The sequence below is a fragment of the Rana temporaria genome, chromosome 6 (assembly GCF_905171775.1).
Source record: "Rana temporaria chromosome 6, aRanTem1.1, whole genome shotgun sequence".
NCBI classification, from domain to species: domain Eukaryota; kingdom Metazoa; phylum Chordata; class Amphibia; order Anura; family Ranidae; genus Rana; species Rana temporaria.
The window spans coordinates 168,132,269-168,150,772 of record NC_053494.1 but is presented as its reverse complement, the minus strand read 5'-3'; the positions used below and the strand labels follow the sequence as shown (position 1 = coordinate 168,150,772).

At 41.3% G+C, this 18,504-nt stretch overlaps 1 protein-coding gene across 4 annotated transcripts in view; it reads left to right on the top strand.

Moving 5' to 3' along the window:
• The window catches only part of GAD1 (glutamate decarboxylase 1), a 151,990-nt gene extending 135,259 nt beyond the window's left edge, over nucleotides 1–16,731 (top strand). For all 4 annotated transcript variants that reach the window (XM_040357774.1, XM_040357773.1, XM_040357775.1 and 1 more), the window contains 7 exons: nucleotides 288–404; nucleotides 481–545; nucleotides 7,065–7,143; nucleotides 11,030–11,179; nucleotides 12,721–12,828; nucleotides 13,529–13,618; nucleotides 14,863–16,731. In XM_040357774.1, coding sequence (XP_040213708.1) covers nucleotides 288–404; nucleotides 481–545; nucleotides 7,065–7,143; nucleotides 11,030–11,179; nucleotides 12,721–12,828; nucleotides 13,529–13,618; nucleotides 14,863–15,036 — 783 coding nt within the window. In that variant the 3' untranslated portion in view covers nucleotides 15,037–16,731. The remainder of the gene's footprint in view (nucleotides 1–287; nucleotides 405–480; nucleotides 546–7,064; nucleotides 7,144–11,029; nucleotides 11,180–12,720; nucleotides 12,829–13,528; nucleotides 13,619–14,862) is intronic.
• Nucleotides 16,732–18,504: the final 1,773 nt, after the last annotated feature.

The window sequence follows — 18,504 nt, the reverse complement described above, 5'->3', positions numbered from 1 at the left end:
ACTTACGGAGCAAGTGCTTTGAGAACACAGCACTTGAACGTCTAAGTTGCGGCGGCGTAACATAAATCGGATACGTTACGCCACCGCAGAGATACGCCGCTGGACGAGAATCTGGCCCATTGTATGTACTATAGTTGCATTCAGTGGTGCTTGCAACATTTGTGCAGGGGTCCTTCCTTTTTTAAATAGATCTTTAGCACTAATTTGAGTTAAAATATATTATTATTTTACAGGATTTATATAGCGATTACAGTACATGTATACTTACATCACTGTGTATATTACAGGGACATGTCCCACTTTATGTCAATGCTACAGCTGGGACAACAGTATACGGAGCGTTTGACCCCATCGATGAAATTGCAGACATTTGTGAGAAGTACAACCTTTGGCTTCACGTGGATGTGAGTACAGGACACACATTGTTCTATTTCATTGTCAGTTACTGTCACTTGACATGTATTCTTTTTATCGGTACAGGCTGCCTGGGGAGGTGGACTACTCATGTCTAGGAAGCATCGCCATAAATTAAATGGAATAGAAAGGTAAGCGCACAATTATATTTGTTAATATCATTTACAAAGTAAGGGTCCTTTCAGACGGGCGGTCTGCCCAGCGGACTCTGCTTTGCTCAGCGGAGGGATCGCTCCGCTGATCCCCGCTGAGTAGGCGGATGACAGGTCCCTGTGCAGAGACGGACCTGTCTGTTTTCATCCAATCTGCCAGATGGATAGAAAATAGGGTCACCATCTGTCCGGATTTCATGGACAGGATCGTATAGCAGCGGGTGAATGGAGGGTCCAATCAGGTCTGCCTGAAAAACTGACAGGCGGAGCAATCGGAAAGTCTGTGTGAAAGGGGCTTTACTAAGCTTGTTTCTATCAGCCAGACAGGGGGTATGATGTTGCGTCGAGTGGTGCCTGCTCTCAGTCAGGAAGGACTAGGCTAAGTAAACTATTAGAAAATACTGGCAGAACGACCTTGGTTAAAGAATGTATGGTTATATCTGGAGCCCTGAGCCTGATTGGAATCTGAACTACATATACTGTTATGTACTGTAAAGGTCCTGAAGCCCTTCACACATTTTCTGTATCAAAGGAGACTTCTGGGGGTTCAAATTATAATGCAGGGTCATGAGATGACTCGTCACGTTCAGAAATCTGAGTGGGCGCCAACTACATCATTATGGACACATTGGTATTATGGCATCAAATCTGCTTAGGGTCCTTTGGCAATAAAAGCATAATTCAAGAAAGCCTGCATTAATTATAATTGGTTTACATTTTGTCATTTATTTTAAAAACAGCCTTAACAGTTAATGTAAAGCTTTTAAAAAAAATTGCTTTCAAAACTGGAGTAACACAGACCCCCGCCCATGCTGCTTGTCACAAAGCTGCATGTAGTTTCAGCCTGCAGTCCCACCTGCTGGCAAGATTTGGTATTGCAGATAGTTCATTCTACTTTAGACAATTAAAGAGGAAGTAATCCCTCACAAAAAAAAAAACACCCTGCAAGAAAAAGGCATAATGAGCTAGTATGCATAGCATACTAGCTCATTATGAAGTACTTACCTGAGATTGAAGCCACCGCAGCGACCCTCGCTCACCTCTTCCGTCGCCGCCATGATACTGTGCTGTGACTGACCGGAGCAGCGATGATGTCACTCCCGAGAATGCGCGTGGGAGCCGGCAGTGACGGCATGATCGCCTTCACTAGCGGCACGCTCAGTGCGCCATTGTCTACGGCGCGCACGCCGTAGACATCGGTGCAGTCTTTTCTGCATATATCTCCTACACCGTGTAGGTGTAGGAGATTTTTCTTGTACCTACAGGTAAGCCTTAATCTAGGCTTACCTGTAGGTAAAATTCCAATTATATGTCAGTGGCTTCCAAACTGCAGCCCTTCGCTTGCATTTATGCCTCCTTTGGGACACCAATTCTCCCACTAATATGAGGCATTATTTCTCCTACTGATGCAACAATAAGGCATAATTTCTTCAACTGACACCAACAGTGGGGCATAATTCCTCCCACTCCTACTATTTATTAGTGGGTCACTATTCCTTTCACTAACACCAACAATGGGGCCTAATTTCTCCCAGTGACATCCATGATGGGGCATTTTTTTTCCTTTTGATACCAACAATGGGGCACTATTGCTCCCATTGGCACCAATGATGGGGCACTATTCCTTCAACTGACATCAACAATGTATCACTATTCCTCCCACTAATACCAATGATGGGGTAATATTCCTCCTCCTACTGACCACAGGCACTGTGGGCCAAATCCTCAAAGATCCTGCCTAACTTATCTTTTCCCATTTAAGTTACACTGCCTTAAAATTTCTACCTAAGTGCCCGATCCACAAAGCACTTACCTAGAAATTTCAGGCCGTGTAACGTAAATGTCTCCGGTGCAAGGCGGTCCTCTTCTGCAGGGGGCGATGACAATTTAAATGAGGCGCACTCCCGCGCCGGCCGTACTGCGCATGCTTGTGACGTCATTTTCCCGACAGGCAGCGCGCAAAATTACGTTACGCCAGGCTTTATGGATTGCGCCGGGACAATAAAGTTGCATCGGGTAAAAAAAAAGTTACGCGCCGAAAAATAAAATTCAAAATGTAAAAAAAATTGCGGCGATAGAAAAAAAGGTCTGTTTTTACAAGGTGTAACTAGTTTACACTTTGTAAAAGCAGAACTAATTTTACGTATGCAAACGTAAACTTACGCAGAAAACACAAAGCTGAAAAGCTTTGTGGATCTCCGTAAGTCCTCATTTGCATACGCTAGGCGGCATTTCGACTCGAAATGCCCCCAGCGGCGGATGCGGTACTGCATCCTAAGATCCGACAGTGTAAGTCTCTTACAGATGTCGGATCTTCTGCCTATCTTTGGAAAACTGCTTCTGAGGATCAGTTCCAAAGATAGGCACAGGGATACGCAGGCTGAACAGCAGTTCCGCCTGCGTATCCCTTTTGAGGATTTGGCCCCGTGTCCTTTTTTTTTTTATTCCCATGTGACCACTAAGCCTGATGCATTGTTACTCTCAGTGGGCTAGATTCAGGTAACTATTACGGTGGCGTAACTTGAATGCGGCGGCGTATAATTGTGTGCAATATTACGTTGGCCGCTAGGGGCGCTTCCGTTGTTTTCGGCAGACAATATGCAAATTACCTAGATACGCCGATTCACAAACGTACATACGGCCGGCGCAATTTATTTACGTCATTTACGTTAGGCTTTTTCGGCGTAAGGTTGTTCCTGCTATTAGGAGGCACAGCCAATGTTAAGTATGGACGTTGTTCCCGCTTAGAAATCTGCATTTTTTACGTCGTTTGCGTAAGTCATTCGCGAATACGGCTGGACGTAATTTACGTTCACGTCGAAACCAATACGTTGTTGCGGCGTACTTGGGAGCAATGCACACTGGGATATGTACACGGACGGCGCATGCCATCATAGATTTACATAAAACACGCCCCCCCCTTCCACATTTGAATTACGCGCGCTTACGCCGGCCCCATTTACGCTACGCCGCCGCAACTTACAGAGCAAGTGCTTTGTGAATACTGCAAGTTACGGGGGCGTAGCGTAAAAACGGTACGCTGCGCCGCCGTAAGAACAAGCGCAGGTACGTGAATCTAGCCCACTGATGCTGGGACATTCTCTACTCCCCCAGGACACAGTTTGCCCCACCCAAAGTCTGAAGGACAATAAACTGATCCTTTCTTTAGAAAGTTTGGAGACCCTTTACTCAATATGAATGTTAACAAAAGAAAATTCATCCAATTGCTGATTACCAGGCAGCCAAAGAAAAGCCATTGGCTTCAATAAATAATGTGAATCTTCTGTAACATTTCATAGGTATTGAAATGAATGCATAAGTACATCTGGTTCCCTGAAGCACTTGCAGTAAATAGGCATATCTTTGTTCCAAGCTTGTCCATCATCAGTGATCCCGTACTTTAGTATTTCCTCTGGAAGATGTGAAACGGGTCACGTTTTGCAAAGATATGCTAACATGGTCAGAGTGCAGGACATTGTGGTGCCTCTCCTACTCTATAATGAGAGAAAACTGTCATGTGTAATATCACTCTTCTCATTAGAATGTATTGATCAGACAGTGACCAACGAACCAAAGTTCCTGCCTTGCCCTTTTTTCCATTGCCGGCGGGCAAGACACTGTGACATGACCTGTTTACTTGCCCCACTGAAATTTGACAAAAACGTCAGTAAAAATAAAGCTGCTGAAATAAAAAATATGAGAGAACATCTATTGCTATAACCATCAAGGGATGTATTGTAGCAGAGCATGAGCCCTCCAGGCAAGGGACAGGGAGAACATGCTGTGTTCTGTTATATAAGATACACACATTGTATATTCATTTACAAATCATAATTTTATTCTACAGGAGCCCTTAAGCTACGCAGAAAATAAAAACGTGACTGCGCATAGGAAACATACTTCTGAATACCAAAAGGAAACAAAAACATATTTGGTCTAGTTTATTTTTAATGTGCACAAAAAAACTTCTAGTTTTAGGGCTATAGGAATCGACGATTTTGTGCAGAAGACCAAAGGACAGTAGTCATGTGAAAACGTATGACCTGTACACACGATCGGATTTTCAGATGGCCTAAAATCCGATAGAATTTTTCATCGGAATTCCATTCAAGCTGTCTTGCATACACACAGTCAGACCAAATTCCGACCGTCCAAAACACGGTGACGTTAAATCCCACAACGAGCCGAGAAAAATGAAGTTCAGTGCTTCCGAGCATGCGTTGACCTGATTCTGAGCATCCGTGGGTTTTTTCTCCATCGAAGTTGCACACAGACGATAGGAATTTTCCATCGTTTTTTTTTTTTATCGAAAAAAAATAAAACATGTTCTACTTCTAAACACCAACGGAAAAAAGTCCAATTGGGCCTACACACGATCGGAGTTTCCGATGAAAAAAGGACTTTTTTCATTGGAAATTCCAATCGTGTGTACGCATCATTAGGCTGCTCTAAGCAACAATAATTTTTCACTTTTCATTAGATTTAATAGGGGTAATGATGAAATGTATTGTTGGATACTGTTGGTTAAATGGAGAACTCTATACAAATGAAAAACTCATCTCTTGGTTATTTATTCAGAAATCATTCATTTTGTTTTAAAATATTGCTACTATATTTACTCAAAATAAATATATATATTTTTTATAAACACTTATAATCTTTTGTATACCATATATCAAGCTGAGAGCTCCCAACGCTGTGAGCCAATCATTTATTTGCATTGCATAGGATTGTCATTCATAGACAGAGAAAGCCTCACCTTTTCAATTTTAAAAACATTGTAGTTATAGATAGTTTGATTATTTAAACTGAACAATTAGCCTTTTGGCTGAATTTCTGTTTTACTGGACTTAGCCCTGAGCCATTTTAAATTGCTTGTATATTTGAAATCACATAGATATGTATAGGAGCCCAATAACAAAAGGTGATCTTGAGGACAGGGCACGTTCTGTATTTAGGTGATTTGCATTAAAGTTAAGCTGCAGTTCCTTAGGCACTTAACAATCATCTTTTATTCTTCTTACTGCATCTGAACAAAAGTTAAAGCTGTTTTTTTGCTACATATTTTTTAATTCTACTAATGTACTCTAATGTAAACCTCAGCTGAGTGGTCTGCGTCTAGCCAACTTTAATGAAGCACTTAACTAAACTATACTATTCCCCCATCCAACTTCCCCTACATACCTACTTGGAAAACACTTGTCGCCATTATTACATCTCTTCAAATGAAAACCAAGCAATGGTTAAACCTGCCCTTAGATCTTTTTCCTTGGAACCTACAGATTCCATAAGTGCCATTGGAAATTATCTCACTTCCACAGAAACCGGCAGGGGTTGGCTTCCCTATTTTTCAATGTTTTTCTCTTCCTGACTGGTTTCTCCCATCAGGAGACAACATAAACTTGTGCATAGGGAGGAAATTCCCACAGATCCCCTGGATCTCTATGATTACCTCCTCTCTTGAAATACTCTTTTCGTTTTCTAGGCTTTTCCCCATGGATGATTGGTCTAGATCTCCAAATAATTATATATATTTTAACCCCTTACTTCTAGGAATTACTTCTCTACTTAATATCTCCTTTTGAACCAGATTTGGTGTGTAAAACGACCCTTGAGAAACTGCTAGGTCAGACAGATGGGACTGAGTTGATCTCTAAATATTGCTCATCATTAATTCTGACAAAACTTACTAGATGACAACAAGGTCAAGGGGAAGTGGCAGAACCTGATCCTGCATACTGACTCTGAGGACTGGCCAGAATTTTAATCCACATACATGACTTTGCCGATCTCCCTTAGTTTTCCTATTGGATGCTTTGGAGGATTTGGGCCCAATACTGACCTTATTCATGCTTTGGGAACGCACACTTTTGTTTGCACATTCTGGTCTGCAGTCATAGAGCCTCTGGAGACAACCTTGGTTCTACTTAATGTCTGTGACCTTAACGTCTATTCTCAATGACCTCCCTCATACTTTACGTTCCAAGAAGCTCATCCAAGCTTTGATTATTTTTTCGCTAAACAACTTATACTGCTTACCTTGAAATGAAAATACCCCCTACTCTTGTGGAATGGATGCACTTGGTAAATAATAATTTCCCCTCTATAGAGCAACATATGAGCTTAGGGGGCACTTACATTGAATTCAATAAGACCTCCCACATGGGAACCATGTGTATCCTCTGTCCAAACCAATACTTCCAGAACCTGATGATTCATCATTTCCACTGTCTGTTACCTTAGTTATAATGTATTAGTCTCTACTTTTTGCAACAAGGTTATTGTGTATGGTCAGTACCTGGTATGGTAATGCTTACTATTATGTAGCAAAATGCCTCAGACATAAATGTTTGTGGTGTTTTACTGTAATTTGCTGCTTTGTTTGATTTTTTTTCTTTTGTGGTTTTCCTTTCCTGAAACATTTACCAAATATTTGAAAATGTATACCCTTTATTTCTTTCTTGGTGTAAAATGAATGATGTCTTTTCTTTACTTTAGAGCTGACTCTGTCACCTGGAATCCTCACAAAATGATGGGTGTATTACTTCAATGTTCTGCAATTCTCATAAAGGAAAAGGTAAAATGCTAAGTGGTATGAAACCGTTTCAAATTAACCATTTCAGAAAATTTTACTTAGGTCCTTAACCACTTGCTTACTGAGCACATAAACCTACTTCGTGCCCAGGCGAAATTTCAGCTTCCGGCACTGCGTCGCTTTAACTGACATTTGCGCGGTCGTGCGACGTGGCTCCCAAACAAAATTGACGTCCTTTTTTCCCCACAAATAGAGCTTTATTTTGGTGGTATTTGATCACCTCTGCAGTTTTTATTTTTTGCGCTATAAACAAAAAAAGAGCGACAATTTAAAATATATATATATATTTTTTACTTGTTGCTATAATAAATATCCCAATTTTTTTTTTTTAAAAAACTATTTTTTTTCTCAGCTAAGGCCGATACGTATTTTTCGACGTATTTTTGTAAAAAAAAAAAAAAATCGCAATAAGCGACTGGTTTGCGCAAAAGTTATAGCGCCTACAAAAAAGGGGACAGAATTATGATTTTTTTTTTATTTTTTATTTTTTTTTACTAGTAATGGCGGCGATCTGCGATTTTTATTGGGACTGCGATATTGCGACGGACGTATCGGACACTTTTGACACAAATTTGGGACCATTCACATTTATACAGCGATCAGTGCTATAAAAATGCACAAATTACTGTATAAATTTGACTGGCAGTGAAGGGGTTAACACTAGGGGGTGAGGAAGGGGTTAAATGTGTATCCTAGGTGTGTTCTAACTGTGTGGGGGGTGACTGGGGGAGGTGACCGATGCTGTGTCCCTATGTACAAGGGACACAGATCGGTCTCCTCTCCTCTGACAGCACGTGGAGCTCTGTGTTTACACACAGAGCTCCACGTCCCTGCTGTGTTCCCGACGATCGCGTGTACCCGGCGGACATCGTGGCCCCCAGGTACACGCATCGGCTTCCCAGCGATGCGCCGGGACAGTGTTTACCTGCTGCGCGCCCCCCAGAGGCGCGCGCGGGTAATGCACTTTAAATGACGTCCAAAGACGTCCAGTTGGCACCTGAGAGCCGCGCTGTTGACGTCTTTTGTCAATAGCGCGGGTCTCAAGTGGTTAAATCAGGAAATGCTGCAAAGTGTCTATATTTTTTTGGACGTGGTATTTTTCTAGAAGGTTCTGTCTCCAGGGTGATCAAAAAATGCAGATTAGTATGTTCACTGGCTTGTGTGTTGCTCGGTTTGCAAGCCCTCTGCAGCCTCAGCCTGCACACTGTAGCCCTGGAAGGATGTTTACTATAATGAGCCCTGGAGCTCTAGAAGGTTGTTTACTGTAATGTGTTAACAGGTTACAGTCCTACCCAGAAGCACAGAAAAAAAATCCTCATATCTAATGGAAAATGAAGAGGACAGCTGTAACCAGGAACACTTGGAATTATGCAGCCACATATTTCTCTTTTATCCAGCTGGCATCTATCTGAACCTGACACATTAATGCCAGAGTAACCTGATGTCAAACATACATACCTCCATAGAAAATGGGAGACAGTAAGGGGGACCAACTTTAAGTTTGCATACAGAGATAGACAAAGTGTTTGTCTCTGTACGCTGTGTTAGCAATTTGGCATGTTTTTTGCTAATACCTGCTCTCCTCACTACCTGTTGGCTTCATAGCCAACAGTCTCCTAGCAGCCATTGGCGTTGACAGTAAGCAGAGCCTGATGTTGAAGCTGAGGGACTAGTTTTCTATCAGGTCTCCCCTTGTGATTGACAGCAGGCAGTGGGCAAACTCCATAGCCAATAGCAGACTGTCTGTTGGCTACTGCCTGCTGTCAATCACAATGGGAGCTTGTTGGCAGGGCCTACTCACCCTGCTCTTGGGTGCAACTCTTCTTGTTGTATGCACTCACTAATGCCCAGGACTAGGCTGGGCCGCGTTTGTATGGACTCAACATTAAGGCAGAACCCTGGCTTAGAAGTGAGCAACCACACACTTCCTGCCAAGTTTTCTGCTGAGTTAATGCTTCGTGATGGCCTTCCGTTCCTTCCTCTTCACCCCCATATTTACTTCCAGGCCTTGTTCTTTTAGATACGCCATGTACCTCCATGCACCCCTTTTGTAATAGCTTCAGACCAGGCATGACACCATTGATCAGACTTTACTGAACATATTTTTAGTACAGCCCAGCAGCATAACAAACATTCTGCAACATCTCTTCCTAACCCTCTAACAGTAGGCTGCCCAGTGCATACCTTTCCAAGGTAAGCGTTCTTAAAGTTTCGTGACCTGGCGTCTCCCTTGAGCGGCTTGCGGCTTGCTGTGGGTTTCATCTTTCTCTAATTTCTGATCTTACTCCCCATCCATGCCATGGCAAAACAGTTCTAGAGCAGGGCCTTCTCCGTATTTATTTACAAGACTGGGCAGAAATGCCTGGGAAAATGCTAAGCTTTATTTAACCCCTTCTCTTCTGGGCAGCCTAAGAAACTAGCTAACTCCCCACAAACACTTGTAATCATCTGACCTGATGAAAAACGAGTGTCACTGAATCCCGATCAGGCTCTGTCCAACCAGCTGCAAAACTCTTCAGCTGCTGCGCTATTTGTGTAACAACTTCAGCGGACGACAGGGAGCTCCTATACGGACACCCTGGCCTCAATGTAATTTTGCATGACCAATGCCAGTGCTTGCCCCAAATGCATGTACCTGTTTCCAACAGGAAGCACAATGAAATTATAAAAAATGTTGTAGATTCTCTTTATGAAATCCCCAGAATTTGTTAGGTTACAGAATTGACTAGCAACTGTCAAACTTAAGGTGATCTGAGGCTCTGATTGGTACTGATCACCAATTACTGTGCTCGTAAACTTAAATTAAACTAATATTTGGGGTTGACAATTTCAGACATTTGATAGTAATGGTTTCGTTAGGTTCATTAATTGAATAAAACAAAAAAAGCCAACAATCTTTGGTTTATAAGACTTTGGCTTTGTTCACACTTGTTGCATTGCGGAAAACAGGCAGAATTGCACACTTTCCCGCAATGCTCAAAATGAGTTGCCATTTTACAGACGTATCACAGTGCCATGAGTTCTGAATGGTACCCCACACATTTCACTAATGTGTGCCTGTTCACTTATGCCAATACATATGGTACCGCAGTACCATGCGCTTTGGCGCAGTGCAATTGTTACAATGGTGCAGACATCTTTTTTGTGCATGCCCCAAATGCGACACACAGCTATGTGCAAAAAAGAATAGACACAATCGACCGCACCTCTGTGGTGTTACCGAAAGTCTTAGGGCCCTTTCACACCAGCGGACCTTATGTCCGTATTTCATCCATTGGTTTTATCCCTATGGGATAGCGGGTGTCAGCGGATGAACATCCGCTGTCACCCGATCTCATCGGTGTCCGCTATGCTCCGATTCTGCAGACGGAGGAAAATCCTTTTTTCCATCTGTCTGCGGATCAGATTGGGTGAACACGGACAGACGGTCCGTGTTCATCCAAACCCCCCATAGGGGAAAGCGGAGATCTGACAGGGCGGTCCCTGCACAGTGTGCAGGGACCGCCCTGTCATCTGCCGGCTCAGTGGGGATCAACGAAGTGAAAGGGGCCTTAAAATTCATAAAACAACTTTATATACAACATAGTATTATTATTATTATCATACAGGATTTATATAGCGCCAACAGTTTATGCATTGCTTTATAATATAAAAGGGAGACAAAACAGTTACCGGTATCTATGTTTACTTTGATAACAAAATACACATGTATAGCACTTTTAGTGGTTATGAAAGTTGGCTACACTTCAATTTTCATTCTTTAGCAAACTGACTTTACCTAAAATAATTAGTGACTTACGTTATTACAATGTGAGCCATATTAATAATACTAATGATTGTCCTTCCTATTTTTTTTTTAATTCACTAGGGTATTCTTCAAGGATGCAATCAGATGTGCGCAGGATATCTCTTCCAACAAGACAAGCAGTACGACATATCATATGACACAGGAGATAAAGCAATACAATGTGGTCGCCATGTAGATATATTTAAATTCTGGCTCATGTGGAAAGCAAAGGTATATAAAGTGATTTTTCTGGGGTTTAACTGGGACACAGGACACCAAGAAAAAAACATGCACAATGCTTCTTATGGCAAACTCATAGGCCCAGATTCACGTAGATCGGCGTATCTTTATGCCGGCGTAGCGCATCTCATATGCGCTACGCCGACGTAACTGTGAGAGGCAAGTGCAGTATTCACAAAGCGCTCGCTCCCAAACTTGCACCGGCGTAACGTAAATTGGCCGGCGTAAGCCCGCCTAATTCAAAGTAGGAAGGTAGTGGGTGTGTTACATTTAAATTAACCGTGACCCCATGCAAATGAAGGGCCTAACGAATGGCGCATGCGCGCGCATGCTTAGAATCACGTCCCATATACTCCCTAAGATACGACGGCTCAATGCCTTCGACGTGAACGTAACCTACGCCCAGCCCCATTCACGTACAACTTACGCAAACAACGTAAAATCCAACGGCTGTTCTGACGTCCATACCCTAACATGACTTACCCCTGCTTTATGAGGCTTAACTTTACGCCAGACGTACGCCTTACGTAAACAGCGTAGATTACAGCGACGGGCATAAGTACGTTCGTGAATCGGCGTATCTAGGTCTTTACATATTCGACGCGTAAATCAATGGAAGCGCCCCTTGCGGCCAGCGTAAATATGCGCCCAAGATACGACGGCGTAGGAGACTTACGTCAGTCATATCAAGCCAAAATTCAGGCGTATTTTGTTTCCTGAATAAGGCGCATAGATACAACGGCGCATCCGTGGACTTACACGGCGTATCAGAAGATACGTTGGCGTAAGTCCTTTCTGAATCCGGGCCATAAAGTCCTAAACACCTATTTTTGCCACATAATCTTCATACAGCAAACAAAAGTCCATATACATAGGGAATGATATACCAAAGGTAAATAGACGGTGCACTTTGCAAGTGTAGTTGCTCCAGAGCTTAGTAAATGAGGCAAAACTTCACTATGCAAAGAATACCCAATCACATGCAAGACAAATTAAAAAAAAACAGCATTTGCTTGCACATGATTGGATGATTAGATGATGGCAGTCATCAGAGTTTCCTCTCATTTACCAAACTCTGGTGCAACTGCACTTTGCAGAGTGCATCTCCACTTGCAAAGTTTGCAGTTAATTTTCCATAAGTAAATCAACCCCATAGTATGCAAAACACTATCACTGGGGCTTGGTCACAGAGCATGGCATCCCCATGCAGACAGTCTCATTCATGTTAATTGGGATGCAGCAGAAGCACAGGCACATCCCCTGTTCCAAACCTGACACCCGCATGGCCCTAAACACAGCTTAAATCCCTATGTAGGCAAACACAGTCCTTGCATAAGTGTACCCTGTGGTACTCATGTGTGAATGAGGCCTGAAATGAAATTTAATGGCAATAATCCTCTATATGAAACACGTCTAAAATTATCATAATAATAATGACAATAGTAATGCTACATAACCATCAGCTCCTCAATGTTTAGTTAGGACAAATAAAAACAGGATATTGATTTGATATTTCTTTCTTTTTCAAACAGGGCACTGAAGGGTTTGAACAACAGATCAACAAATGTTTGGAGCTCTCAGATTATTTATACCAAAGGGTCAGCAATCGAGAAGACTTTGAGATGGTCTTCAAAGGAGAGGTCAGTAGCTCAACATTCCAGTAAATAGGAACAATCACAGCACATACACGTAACATCTGAATATATAATATGTAACAATAATGCTAAAACAGTGTTTCCCCAATATCTAACAATTTCCCAAGGAACTAACAATCCAATGACTATGCTGTTAGGGCCAATTGCCTAATCCTAGAAAACCCTTATGATTAGTCAACAGAAAATACCAGCATGTTGAAGATATCAAATCAGTACTACAAATTTTTAACACTTTGCAATGTACAATACATTTTATATTCAAAGGCTACTAAAAAAAGCTTATAGTTCTGGCTCCAAAGGAATTTGTTTGGGGCTCATGTACATGGACGCATTTGCCCATATAGTGTAGACAAATGGGTTTATTTTAGTGCTTGAGAGCGCCTTGTGCTGTATAGAGCCAACCATAGGCATGAATGGGTGGCGGTGCCTGCATGTAGTTATGCATCACTACTTGCATAAAATGACTTGTACACACAGAGGCAATCTCCCAAACACACACTACCTGCAATTGGGACATTACATCGGCTTGCATGTGCCACATGCAAGAGTAGGGCCTTATACTTGCATATGGCTGCCTTCACACATTCATGCTTATAGGTAATGTACGCAGCACCATTAGAACCCTAATACGGCATACTTTCATTTTACTTTGTGTAAAACTATAACATTTCTATATCTTTTCCAGCCTGAGCACACAAATGTTTGCTTCTGGTATATCCCCCCAAGTCTTCGGGGGATTCCTCATTGTGAAGAGAGGCAACAGAAATTACACAAGGTGAGAAATGATCAAATCTGCAATAAGGTATTGTAACAGTTTACACAACACTGTAAAATGCATAGATGGTATGGCTGTAGATGTGGTTGTTAAGCCAATAATAAATAAATTAATTAACTGACAGAATGCCACAAAATACAAAAATGTTTCAGCCTACTCGCAGTTGGAAATGCTGGAAAAATAAGCCACTAGGCAATTTCCCAAATTTCTTGGGGTTCCTCTGTTGGTGATATCCCTGCATTAAGAGTTCCTGGATCTGCATACCTGCTGTGGCCATTATAAAGGGTTCTTCATATTTTCATGACTATAGAGAGAATTAACAACAACAACAACAAACGGATTCTACCTTCCCTCTCCAGTTTAAATAAACTAAGTGGAACATGGAGTCCTTGACTTTCCACCTGGAATCCAGGAGCCAGTTATGGTGGAGAAAAATAAACGACTAAGTAATGGAATTCCCCCATGGACATACTGTTGCTATCAGCATACAGGGACATGGCAGTATGAATAGACATTGGGGATGATTTGCTAAAACTGAAGAGTGCAAAATCTGGGTGTTGATATTGGGAATCATCTGGGCCAAGTGGGTTGGGTTTGGTACCATCTTGTCAGGAATTTATAGGATCTCTCCTGGATGCGAGTACTAATGGAGAATGTATGAGTCATTTTTATTATTTTCTGAATTTGAGGTGGGGTAAATTTCAATCCAAGTTCCCTTTCCCATTCCCTGATGTAATATGGGACAGACCCCAAATGTGTACTAAGGACGAGTTTGTATGTTTAGGAAAGGAGATGCCTAGAATATGAGAGTTTAACCCACATAGACTTAAATGGGGAAAGAGCATCCTGGAAACACAACTTACGTACCGACTTACTAAAGAAATCCCTCATTTGTCTGTGTCTCTAATCTGCTAGTGGAAAAGACCCATAAGAAGATTGCAGGGCAAATTTAGCACAGAATGTATCTTCATCTGCTCCCCAGTAGCAGAAGAAACCAATAACCTCTCCTGGCAAAAACCAGGGGAAGCCCCCAAGAGGTGCTTATGGAGATGTCAGAGAGGGGTGCTATCTAGTCGCATTTAGTCTGTCCCAAACGGTCAGCTATTGCTTTATTTAATACTGAAAGTCATTAGTGTGAAAGTTCCTCATACAAATGATCTGCAATGTCTAAATATTTTTCCTTAGTGTGTTGCCTTTATTTATGCCTAAAACCTGTGTGTGACTTTTATTGTAATTTGTTTAAGGTTGCTCCAAAGATAAAAGCGTTTATGATGGAGTCTGGGACAACAATGGTTGGATATCAACCACAAGGGGACAAAGCCAACTTCTTCCGGATGGTCATCTCAAACCCAGCAGCCACCAAATCTGACATCGACTTTTTGGTGGATGAAATTGAGAGACTTGGGCAAGAATTGTAATAGTTGTGCCATGTACAGTTAACCCCCTCTGTGCTGGAGAAAACTATCCCACCTCCCAGTTGTTTGACTACTAGTTATATATATATATTTTTTTGTGAATGAAAACAGAACAGAAATATTAAGACGATCCCCTCAGTACGGTTCTCCTCTGGCACCTTAACAAATGTAAAATACAGAAGAGTATATGTACATCATTCAAACACAAATAATAATATCTAACTTGTGTACAGTGAATCCTTATATAAATGTATCTGTTAAGGTTGTCAGAAGCATACAAACCCACGGTAACTGTAACTGTCGTAATCTGTAATCTCTTGTATGTCTGTGTGTAAATATTTGCGGTATGTACAGGGCCGGCCCTTGACATAGGTAACATAGACCATTCCTTATACATGTAAATGCTGACAGGGCAGGATTCCTAGATTGCTGAATGGCAGCCAAACTCCTTACAACATTCCTATATTTTTTGAGACAATCTTAACTATCAAACCCCTCAAAGGCAGCACATACTGAGAATGGACGTGACTCAACAGAAATATAGGTGGAGAATGGTGGATTGGAGGAAGAGAAGATATTTATCTTCATATGAGATCCTGGAATTCTGGGAAGGATAAGAAGAAATAATGGTTTTCCAAACTCTTTTGGCCATGAATTATTATACACTGCATTGGCTGGAAGGGGAGTTGGGGGGCATGGAGGATTATTAAATATTAAATATGGGTCAAATTATTGAGATATCAATATCTTTGTCAAATTGTCCTGCAAGCAAAATTGCCTATTTTTTTAATGAAAATTTTAGCATCATTTACAATTTTACAAATGTAGCTAACAACTAAGGCAGCTGTTGCATTAGGACTTGCAAGGCCTAACATTCACTTAACCTAGAGCAGCCCCAACAATGGTTATAATTGTATAAAGGGTCTGTATTAGTATTGTTATGGAACACAGGCACATGATACATAAGATGCTACAGCTCATGTAAGAATATATTTGAACAATTCCTGGTGGCGGAATTGTGGTATCTCCCCTTATGGCATATTTATATCCACTGAGTTGTCCACATAGTTTGGATAACTCTTCTGCCATGTTTTTTACAAGTATACCAATACATATATCAGTCATGCTGTATCCAAGAAATACAAAGATCAGTGATAATATACAAGTTAAATTTGGCCATAGCAACAAGTCAAAAAACATTTTTCATAAATCTGTGTACAGTAAACTAGATATCACGAAGAGCAGTCTCAGTAGTTATTGGATGCTACTGCCTTTCGCATTATCATTACTCACTGCTCGTTGTTTCACTTGCCTTGCTGGGTAAACCTGTATGTATGCAAGTAGACACAACAAAGCAGTCTAAATGGATGGAATCCTGCCTTGCAGCATTTAAACTCCTCAAAGCTGTTTCCCCATAACCTAACCAATCTAAAAAACATTAACCAGTAGATAGTTGTGTATCCCCGTCTTAGTATCTTGGGGGTCATGGTAGCACAGTCCTTGTAAAAGGTATATTCTTGCTGTATTTCTAGGAATTCTTTTGTGTAGATTGTGTACATTATTGTCAGACAATTTTGTGAGCTGGGAATAAATGTCATAGTTTTACAGCAATTTAACTGTTAGAACATAAGTATGATGAAGATTCTTGCTTATTTATATGCAGAGATTTGCCATGTTAAAGAGGTGTCTTGTATTTTCTTCCATTTGTATTGTATTCTATTTATATATATATAAATATATATAGTATATATTATTGAGGTAAGTTCTAAATAATGTTTAATGTAATTTTGTGTCTTTGTGAGCCAAAGAAAACTAAAAACAAACAAAAAAAAAACATATAGTTGATCCTGTATCTATAATCTAGTGCCCTGAAATGTAGTTTGGAAATATTAAATATATACCTAGATTTATCAAAGATTTAACTCTTATTCATGCCCATATGCATGAAGGGGGTAAGTAATTTTAAATAATGCCCCCCTTTGAAAAATCTAGTATGTAGGCTCATAAATATATATATTTACTACCCTAGCACTTTAAAACCATTGAAATCCATTATTATTTTTTCCAGCTAGCTGGTTCAATTCAAACTAATAAGTTAGAATGTATTTTTATTTGTTTGCCTTTGAATAACAAAGACATGTGCTGATACTGAATTTCCACACTGAAAATATAACCTTTTTTTTTTGCTTTATTAAGAGATTCTGCGTCCAAAATGGTTATCAGGGTAAAAACAAAATGATGTTGCTTGGTTGTAATGACATAGGAATTAAAGTTTTTAATGTGGCTGACCACCTTGAAGTGGAACTTCCGCTCGTTGTACTCCTCCCCCCCCCCCCTCTGGTGCCACATTTGGCACCTTTCGGGGGGAGGGGGGACATGATACCTGTCTTTCACAGGTATCCTTTTCCCACTTCTGGGAGCCTCAGCCGTGGGTATTCCTCCTTCCCCGGCAGCCAAGCCAGTAGGAGAGAGGAGCGGAGCCGCGGGCATGCGCAGCAGGGTTCCCGGCCATAAGGCTTCACTGCCAGGTTCCCTTAGGCCCCGTACACACGTCCGAGGAACTTGGAAGTCTAGTTCCTTGTGAAGCCGCCGAGGATCTCGGCGAGCCGAAATTTCCCATTGAACAACGAGGAAATAGAGAACATGTTCTCTATTTCCTCGCCGAGGTCCTCGTCGGCTTCCTCGGCCGAAAGTGTACACACGGCCGGGTTTCTTGGCAGAATTCAGCTCCGACCGAGTTTCTGGCTGAATTCTGCCGAGAAACTCGGTCGTGTGTACGGGGCCTAACTCACAATGGAGGCAGCATGCATCTGACAGCTGATGGAAATATCAGCTGCGCTGCCGACATCGCTGGACTCCAGGGCAGGTAAGTGTCCATTTATTAAAAGACAGCAGCTGCAGTATGTGCACTAGTTATTTGAAATTAAATGTGTACAGAAAACAAAAGCATACATTGGTCTATAAATCAATATTAAAAACAGATTAATATTCATAAATGTTCCATCAGTTTATTGTCATTTTAGTGCACTTTGTTGTTTTTCCACTTTCCTATGTCTTTACAACTATGTACAGTTTTTCAGTTTGCCCACATTTATCATGTCTAATGGCATTGCCCACTCTTACAATGACTATTGGAGATTCATTGAATTTTCAACATAACGTGAATTTTTGCAATTTTTTATTTATTTTTTCCTAATGGGCAATACATATAAATCCAAACTAAATTTTGGTACAGTCTTTTGATTGCCATTTGTACTGTTCTTATCAGCCGGTTACAAACACTATTAATGGAGCGATACGCGATCATCCTGTTTTTACCATTACCTAGCCTTCCTCACATCAAACTGCGTTGTGTGTTGTAAATTCACAAGTGTCAAATGTCTCCTGAAGTTTCACTGGTCGTGACAATCGTGTGTCAGTCGTTTCGTATCTTGTCAAAATTATTTGTTACGTTCTCATTCATACAGAGCT